Source organism: Gavialis gangeticus, unplaced genomic scaffold, assembly GCF_001723915.1.
Source record: "Gavialis gangeticus isolate Ggan-Ray unplaced genomic scaffold, GavGan_comp1, whole genome shotgun sequence".
Classification (NCBI taxonomy): domain Eukaryota; kingdom Metazoa; phylum Chordata; order Crocodylia; family Gavialidae; genus Gavialis; species Gavialis gangeticus.
The window spans coordinates 4995806-5005774 of record NW_017728995.1 but is presented as its reverse complement, the minus strand read 5'-3'; the positions used below and the strand labels follow the sequence as shown (position 1 = coordinate 5005774).

General features: G+C 40.4%; 1 protein-coding gene across 1 annotated transcript in view; it reads right to left on the bottom strand.

The window, feature by feature from the left end:
* Positions 1-7391: 7391 nt before the first annotated feature.
* The window catches only part of MME (membrane metalloendopeptidase), an 87533-nt gene continuing 84955 nt past the window's right edge, over positions 7392-9969 (bottom strand). The window contains exon 22 of the mRNA XM_019503176.1: positions 7392-8782. Within this exon, the coding sequence (XP_019358721.1) occupies positions 8683-8782 (100 nt within the window). The 3' untranslated portion in view covers positions 7392-8682. The remainder of the gene's footprint in view (positions 8783-9969) is intronic.

Genomic DNA, 9969 nt, shown 5'->3' with positions numbered 1-9969 from the left:
GGGGGGGGGGGGTCTCCCGCATGCTCGGTGGTGAACCTGGAAGTAGATTGGAAGTACTTCTGGTCCACTTCTGGGTCTGCCAGGGACCACACTAGTTTATATATTTTATTATGTACTTTTTATGTACAGTTCTTAAAGAAACTGACAGATATAACCAAATGTTTTGATTGCACTAATTGCTTGCACAATAAATGTTTGCAGTATGGTAAACTAGCTTTTAATTATAGATAGTTGTCAGTCAGATGCTTGTAAGTATGAGCTCAGGGACAGTCTGCAAGTAATAGACCAAACTGATGTGAACAGAAGTAAGCTAGTTCCAAAATGAATTCAACTAATTTGATAACTCTTTATTGATAGCTTTGCTGAAAGCTTAAAGAGTTTAAGTTTTCTGACTTGGACAGGGTTAGATCTCTAATGAAAACTTTTGCCACTAACATGCTGAATGAATGTGTAACCTACAGACATGGGAAAATTAAGCCAACTTAATTGCACAAAACAATTCAGTGAAATAAACAAATCCTTAACAAAACCGCCATTCTTAAATGTCAGTCCATTTGGGGGGCATATATTTGGGATGTTCTTTTTTCCCCCCACATGAGCAGTATTTGAGTTACAAGAAAAAAGTTGCTAGCAAGTAGCAGTACTTAAGGAGCTGTAAGAATCTCAATCCTCTCCCTGCTGTACAAGTCATTTTTCAGAGAAGATTTACTGTGAATCTAAAAATTAGGGTGTTTTTGTACTGGAAGTCCTATTCTGTAGGACTTCTGTGGGGGACAGATTTGGACCTATAGTTAACCCTTTCTCTGGTACCAGTGGCCCAGCCATAATTTATACTTCCTTTTTTAAAATAAAATGCAACTTGAAAGCTGAGGTGGCCTCTGCTGCTGGAATCTTCCCACTTTGTGGCTTTTGTTTGTGCTGCTTACCTCAAACTAAAGCATTTCAAGCTGAACTCTCTTCCCTGCAGGTGGTGGCTGATTTACATATCTCAGTGTATCATCTCTGTGAAGAAGCTCACTGGTGGATAAAATGAAGATGAGAAAAATGTGCAGCTACTGCTTCATTTGGATTAGGGAACAATGGGTATACCTCTGGCATTTGAGATTTTGGGAGGTGTTGGTACTGGCAAAGAATATCTGCGTGTGTTTCTGTCTAGCCAGCATCAGTAGTCTGTAGTCAGAGTCAAGTTTGGAAACTCTGTTAAACAAGACAAGATAATAGGAGCTTGGGTCATCTGTACCTTGAGACCGCTTCTTCTTTTCAGCTGGGCTGTGATAATCTAACTCCTTTAACACCTCCATTGAGTCCAGTGCTGTAAGGTGCCATTATCTGTTGACAAGGGCATCACAATCCTGCTCTTTGTAATTTTTACAAACCTTCAAGGTTTCAGTCCTAAGATTTGGGGTGTTCTAAGGAAAGGGACTTTCAGCACAGAGCTAGTTTGGGTGACATTTAGAACGGATGGAGATTCCTACTTAGATTTTTTCTGATGGGGGAATTGTTGAGGAGCCAGGCTGAGTTCAGTTTTTAGTCTTGATGATCCTGGAAATGCTTTACTAGCTGAGATTGTCTCACACTGATTTTATCACTGTCTCTATTTAAGGCTAAATACAGACAGTTAAAAAGCCCAAGTCTGAATCAATTCAGTCTTTGCAGGTTAGTCTGAACCACAGAGATTAAATTGAAAAACAACTGGACAGATGTTCACTTTCGATTCAGGAAATTCAGCCATGTTCCTGCAGTGGGTCTGGCCAGAAGCCGAGGGGCACTAGAGCATTGCTCTCTGGCACAGCCAGCATGGGCTGTGTGTTCATTTCCTCTTCCTGCTGCTCCCAAGGTCTCTGGGATTTGCAGAGATACAAAATACTCATACAAAAAATAGTGTAAAATTTACCTTGGATTTCTGGGCAGTGCTCCAGTATCTCCCCAATTGGCCTTGGCTTATTTAAAGCATTATGCCTGGAAATACTTTTGACTATACATTTAAGATTTAGGAAGTGATATGGTAATGAAACCAGATTTCTCAGGCTGCAGAAAGTGGTTAAGTTATACAGTGAATGAGGCCAGAATTTGCAACAGGTCGATGCTTCTTTTTTATACCAAGGTGTCAAATACTGGATAAATTGATTGGAAAGAAATTTTCAGATATCCAGAAGCTGAAGTAGATGGCAAATGAAGCAGAGGTGTGAAGAACAGAAATACATTTTGGGTGGCTGTCTGCAGAGAGGTGATATAACTGTAATTTAATTCAGAAAGGAGGTGACCAAAGTAAATGAATGCAAGTATAAACGATAAGCCAAGGATGAAACCTTTAAGGGAAAGTAACGTGAAGAGCTCCTGTGAGAGTGGCATATTTCACTGCCATTCACAAATCAGAAGCCGTTCCAAAAGGGCTCTGAAGTGAGGAGACTTCTCTTTGCTTGTGTGAAATAGCTCTGGTATTATCAAACTAAGATTCTCTTTTTCACTATAAGTATCAAGGGACAGAAACGCATATTATGGGATATTAGTTTGTTGTCTCTTGGGTATTATTACCCATATCTGCTAATTATTACCCATATCTGCTAATATTATCCCATATCTGCTAATTTGATTCTAATTGTCATTCAGGAAAAAAAAAATCTTTGGCAGCATTAGGAAATGAGCATATAAAATACATGGAAAAACAGACTCTTAGCAGCACATTGTTTCCATTATTAGAGCCCTGTTTATTCACCATGGTTGTAACTTCAGGCAGTAAATCTGGCAGTTTTCTGTACAGTTAGGTGCTGCATGCTGAGTTCATGGAAATGCTGAAGAGAATCAGCATATTTATACATGCCTTGAACTGCTATGAAACCTTTAAGAGCATTTAAATGTTTGATGAAATAAAATATATACATGTTGCAGTACGAGTGACATCTCCACAGACCCTTATTGTTATTTTAAGGCCTTTGGTACATACATTTTATTTGATATGTTTTACAGGGCATATCTATAAATGTTTCTCTGACACAGTAATGTTCAGAGAAGGAAAAATTTCAGCGTGGTTAATTAGTTTGCAAGCTGTGATGAAAGATGTGTTCTGATTGTCAGTGCTTGTTAAATGTCAAGTATCTCACCTTGGAATGATAAGTGTTATGTTTCTTTTATAAAGGCCAAGATTTTGCCTTTGCTTGTGTGAGATAATCATAGCCACTCATAGCTGAGATGCGGGACTGGATCTGAGGCAACACATTTATTCTTCAGTTTATTGTCTTGTCTTATACCTGCCAATAAAAATGTGTGAGCATGAAGATAGCATGCCCATCAGCAGTAGGTCTGCTCTAAAACATAAGGCCAGAATTTTCAAGCACCCTTTGGCTCCCAGAATGACCCCTTTGGGACCCAGCTGTGCAATCAAGTGGAAGGTGTGTCTATCTGAGATACATGACAGGCTTCTCTTATGTGGCTTGTAACTGATTTGGGCACCCAAGACAGGTTCTTATCTTTTTAGACTTCTTCTGCTCCCAGTTAAAATCATACGGCGTCACTTCCAGCCCATTGGTGAGTCCTAATATATCTGTGGTGACTCCGAAATTATCTACCAGGAGAAGTATTCAGGAGGTGATTCATAACTCTCGCTACTCTTGCTTTGAATTCTTTTCCTTTCATTTGGTCCTTGCTCTCCCTGCCTCCCTCACATGCATTTCTGGTTCTTGGCCCTGTGAATGGTTCCTTGCTACCTGATTCTTTTCTCCCTTTGCACTTGCTTTCCGTTCCCTTAGTCATGATGCCTGGTGTCTCCCTGTCTCCTATCTCTGTGGCCATACTCCCTGGTTGCCTGATCATGTTGTGGCTCTTCTGTTTTGGGTGGAGCATGCTGATTCAGCAGTGCTCTATATCCTGATTGCATAGGTATAAATGATAAGGCAATCTGCAAGATGAAAAATAGACCCTTACCCTCAGAGTCTCAGGTTCCTTATTTGTTAAACAGGGTGTGTCTGCACAAGAAGCTCAATGTGCAGACTAACTCTACTGTGTATTAGCACATCACAGGGTAAGCGTGTTAATTTACTGAGCATTAGCATTAAAAGGCATGTGCTGGTGTTACTGCACAGTAGTGCCAGTTACTGCATGTTGATTTAGTACCTGGTAATGCAGGCACTAAACTTGATGTGCAGTAACTATGGCACATTAATGGACATGTAGAAGCACCCACTGAGTTGTAAATGCAGGTGAGTCATGAAGATTAATACTTACTGCTGTAAATGAAATGTGTCATATGTCATATAAGTGCTCAGTATCATTGTTTTGGGGGTGAGATTGGCCTTAGTGTTTGCCAACTCCAGCTGGAGCTCAGGCAGTGACTAGCAGAGGGCAGTGGTTTCAAACCTTTAGGCTGTGGAGCAGAATGGGGGCAGGCACTAGGACCTAGCCATTGCCTCCACTTTTCCTCCATAATGGCAAGGGGAGAGCTTCCACAGCGGGTGCTTGTCCCTCCAGCAGGCCCAGGACAATGACTGCAGCTGAAGCTCCCTGTCACTGAATGCCATCAAAGCCCCATGTTGCAGCTGAATCCAATGGCTTTGTGGGCTGGATTTGGCCCATGGGTGGTATGTTGGTTGGTTGCTGACCCCTGAGATAACAGATTGATACAGTGGGCAGAAGAGGCACTGAAGGGAGGCTGCACAACAGCAAGAAGCAGATAGTTTGCATACTGAAATTGCTGGAAATTTCACATTTCCTCAGGTTAATACAATGGGTCCAATCCAATTCTATCCCGAAGCTGCCACTGAAGGCGACTGAATTGTCTGCATGTACTTGAAGGCAGGATAGACCCCCAGCCTAAATCACATAAGTAAACCACAAGAGTGAGGCAGAGGTTTCAAAGCATTTAGTGTAATGCTGCCCAGTCCCATTTTGCTGCATTTAGTGGATATGGCAAAGTGACTTAACTCTTAGGTAATAGTATTGGATTAGATTGTGCTTTTTGGCACAACCCTGAACAAAAAAGTGGTACATAATGTGCATCACCCCAGGAATAGCTCACTAAGACTTGAATACACCCCTCTGAGTCACAAATCTTTCTAGGTCTTAGGGTATAGTAATTTCTTGCTGCACTTATTCCAGCACTTGTAATGACCCACACTGTGCTGCTTCAGCAGCTGTAGCCAGGCAGAAAGCAAAGCCAAGGCTCCAACCATTCCCTCACCTGCTCCAAGAAGGGAGCAAAAAATGTGTAGCTTTGCTTGCTCCCATGTGTTTGGATCTGCTATTTCAGCAGCCCATGTCCAATGGTGGTGCTGGGGGACACTTTTGGGGGTAGTATTTTAAAAAAGTTAGAAGCCTAACACATTTTCAAGTGAGTTAGAAGCCTAAACCTGATGCCAAATGTTTAACTGGAAGTCAGTGATACTCCTAGTATGCTCCTAGATTTGCTTACTTCTAAGGCTCCGCTTACTTTGGAACTTAGGAGAATGTTGCCCTTTTGCCGGATGCAGGGATTTCCTCTGTGTCACAGTTCAGCTCTAAATACATGGTTGTTTCCTGTAAGCTTTGGTGTAAGTCAGTAGTTCTCAACATTTTTAGACTCGGGGTACCACCTGGAAAATTCCAGCTCCCCGTTTTCATTCACTTTCTGACCATGGGAATAATACAGCAATTCTTCTGTTGCAAAGAATTCAGAAAAACACAATGGGTCAGAATTTTTTTAACTATGGCTTTCCATTTGAAATCTCTTGGTTTGCATGCCTAACAGTGCTACTGTTGTGTGGCGCCCCACAGTACCCTTACAAGAATTTCATGGTACTCCCTGGTCCCATGGTTCAGAATCACACGTCTAAGTGCACAGTCCTGTTTTTATTTGACCAAGCCAGAACAATCTGCTGCCTCTTGCTTACAACATAACCAACGCCAAGCTAGTGAAACTTCAGTCATTTCATATTTTCTTGTTTATGTTTTGTATCTCATTGGCATTTTACGCAACTCCTTCCCCGCTCTACTCCTACTCCATTGTTACAGATGAATGGGCTGTAATAAAGCTAGCTAAGATAATAAAAAAGACCACGGCACATGGAGGGGAATCACAAAGAGAACACTGGCCTCAGCAACTTGTCTGGATACAGCTGTCATAGGTAAAGAGGTTCTGCCTCATCAAACAGATTCTGCTGCTGCTACTGCTGGCCAGCATTTTGTTGGGCATTTTACATAAGAATAGTTTGCTTTCTTACTGCCAACATGAAAGAAATAACCTAACCACATTGAGCTCCACTGAGTGAGCTAAGACTGGGAAGTGTGTAGCTAAGGACCACTTTTCACAGACTGGTGGAGTGGAGGGTAGAGAATCGGGGATGTGCACTGAATCTACTGTGGAGAAAAAAAAGGGAAGTTTTCTCCAGTAACTATATATGTCCCATTCAGACTGGCCTGTTGGCTAGCAAACCCATGCAATCAATCACCTGTTTTCAGGTAGCCTAGCTGCAGCTGTGCCACTGCCAATCCATCTTCAAAACAACCTTATGACAACTGCTTAACTATAGGGATTAGGTCTAGTCTGGGGTACTTGGGTTCAGTTCCCTGAATCCATCACAAACGTCCTTTGTGACTCAGTCAAGTTACTTATCTGTTTGCCTCAGTTTCCCAGCTGTAAAATGGGGATAACAGCACATCCCTATCTCACAGCAGTATTGGGAGGATTAAAGATTGTGAGCCACTGTGGTGATGGGGGCTATATCAGTACTCAAGATAAATGTACGGAGGGGAGTGAGAGGAATCCAATAGAGAGAGACACCTAAAATGCACTTACAGCTTATTTTCTCCTACTGTAATCACCTCTCTTTCAGGGTATTACTGGTCCCTTTCTGTAACCACAGAAGGACTTGGGTGGAGTGGCACTGGGGTAAAAATTCTGTGGTTCAAAAGACTGATTAGGGAACACTGAGTTTGCAAGTCCCGCTCAGGGTTGTATTCTCTGTGTGTACTGCAGAGACAAGCTTCGTGAAGTCTCTGTGTCCTTGGTCTGGTGATTCAGAGTTGGCAGTGGGCCCAGCACAATGCAGGGACTTTGCTGCTGCTGCTTGGAAAGAGAAACACAGCAGTTGCCTCCACAGTGGCTTTGCTGCTGTTACAGCATCAAGCCTGACTAATTGGCTGGGTGCAGCACAGGAGAATTTGGAAACTTGACCTTCAGCATCTTTTCTTTGCTATGCTCTACTAACACACGCTGACAAATGCAGTCAATTTTGTGGTAATTTCCTCAGGTGCCAAATACTCCATTTGCATTTATTTTTAAACTAGGACTAAATCATTTGAGTTTTCCTTTTGTTGGTTGTTCCAGACACTTTGGGGTTTTGGATTTTCTATATGTATGCTGTGCAGACAACACATTTTTATTCACTGCACATGCCTTACAATAAACACAAACACCACAGTACTCTTAGACAATATTGAGCACTAGGCTCATACTTTCAATTTATTATCAAAATGTTTTTATCAGATGACAAAATCAAAAAGCTAAAATTAACAGGTTTTTAAATATACCCATTACAGTCATCTGAGGTATCCGGTATATATATCTTTGAAATCTCATTTTGCTTCTATATAAGAAGCAATAAGTTCCTTGGCAACCTGCAGGAGGGCATTTCCTATATTTTATAGAAGATTTAAAGCCTTTTGCTTATCCTGAGGATAGATCCAGTCTTGCCAGTGCTTGGATATCTCTATTTATGGGAGCAGTCCCATTAACTTCAAGGGGACTAGTTGATAAATTCCTGTAACAACGCATTTTCAGGATCAAGCCCAAACAATGGATCTCAAAAGTCACTGTTCTGTGTATTCCTTTTGAGATCTTTGGACTTCATCCTATAGTATCATACCAGGTTTAACCAAAATTTTCCATTTATGAAATCACTGATAAAATATATAACAGTTACTTCAAGTCATAAGTGTAGCTCAGAATTAAATATAAAACTATGTTTTATACATTACTACAAACCTTTAAAAAGACCAAGTTTGGAGAAACAAGAAAATGCTTAGAAAACTGTGATCACAACATTACTGATTAGATGCTTGAAAATGAATAAATTATCTACATTTCTTAATTTGGCTGCAAAGCAGTATTTACTAAAAGAAAATAGTGAATTAAACACTGGAATAATTACTAAGAAATAACATCAGTGTATTCTACCAGGTCTTTGGACTTTTGTTATAGAAATGGTCTCAAGTAAAATGAGAGCAAATATTTGGTAGAGCAGTTATCATGAGAGAAAGAAGTACAAAGTTTGATACATTTGATGTAAACTGTTGTCTCATTGTCATGTTTTGGTGTCCAAAATATTGTATTACTTAATATTTCTTTCTTCCATCTGATCAGGCATATACATTCGCAGAGAAGTAGGTGATTAAGTGTTCCCTTCTGAGAATAAAAAAATCTGTAGAGCAAATGGGAAATGGGAATAAACTAAGAGTGAAGCACTACATATGCGGGTAAGTGATTTACATTTTGCAAGGTTCAGTCAAAAGACAAGCAGCTAATATACATTATATTTGCTGCCTTGGAGATAGTCTGTAAATTGAAAAATCAACTATTTTGAAGTATCAGTTCAGCAGATGTGCATTCTTGATTTCTAACACTTACAGTGACTTTTACAGAACATTTATTCCCTTAATTATTTCCCAATTTCTTTGTATCTGAGAAGCTCCTCTTTGGGATACATAGTTCTATCACCAAACCCGGCACTTTTTTACAGGATCCATGAAGTTTGTCTTGTTGCATGAAAAGGCCTCAGAAAACTCTAGGGAGTTCTGCAACGATCCTATCACCCTTTAAAACAAAACAAGAACATGTTAGCATAATTAATTCCCTCTAACAACCAACTTACCCCCCTCCAAGGTATATCACTTCTTGCACCTGAAGATATTGGGAAAACATCCATATTCTCAAGCTCTCTCAGGTTATTCCCTCATCTCTAAAATGGTCTCTACAGTTTTATTTTTGCAGTTTGCACATTTCCTATCGCAAGCCTAGAAAAGCCTATACTCTATCATACTTCCACTGTTAACTGTGACAAAGTGACCCACCATTCACTTCATTAGAACCAGGATTATGACATTGTATTAGTTTTAACTGAGAATTTTTTCACAGCTCCACTTGTTTTACAAGCCCTATGGAAAAGATTGATATGACCTATAAATAATGAAATACCTCAAAACTTTTCAAATTTATTTAAATTGTCAAACAAATTCAGTTTGACAATCATCATGAACTTTTTCTGGTCATTTTTCACAGATTAGAACATTAACAGTAATGGTCATATAAAAAGCAGATTTTAAAGTGAATTTTGGAAATTTTGGAATTGCAGCCAAAAGCAATTTTCAGATTTGTAATGGTGAGCATGTCCCCCATAACATCTTCTAAGAATTACACTTCTATTATCAAGGAACAGGAGTATATCATGGGACTTTTACATTGAAAGAACCTCATCAAACACTGGCACCAAACTGATCATAAACCAAGAATTATTAGCAGCAATGATTCTTTGATTAATGATTACATTTAGCAGAATCAAACTTTCCATGAAACTTTGGAGCTGAAAAGAGCTGATGTGTTGTTCACTGATTTACATTTGTAACAAATTACTTGACCAGGCCTCTAATCAAAAGAGAGATCACTTGGCAAGTTTTCACAGGGAGTCAGAACATGATAAAAGGAAATAAAAAAGGCTTCTATTATATGATAGGCCCCCTTTGGGCCCCAGGGGAGGCACACCTGGGCCAAGGGTTAGCGAGGACTTAGATAGGGAGCTTCTGGAGGGGCTGGACGTATTCAAGTCAGCCGGTCTGGATGATCTCCACCCTAGAGTACTAAAGGAACTGGCCGAGGTCATTGCAGGTCCCCTGGCACAGCTTTACGAGCACTCATGGTGCACTGGAGAGGTGCCGGAGGACTGGAAGAGGGCCAATGTGGTTCCAATCTTCAAAAAAGGGAGGAAGGAGGACCCGGGAAACTAT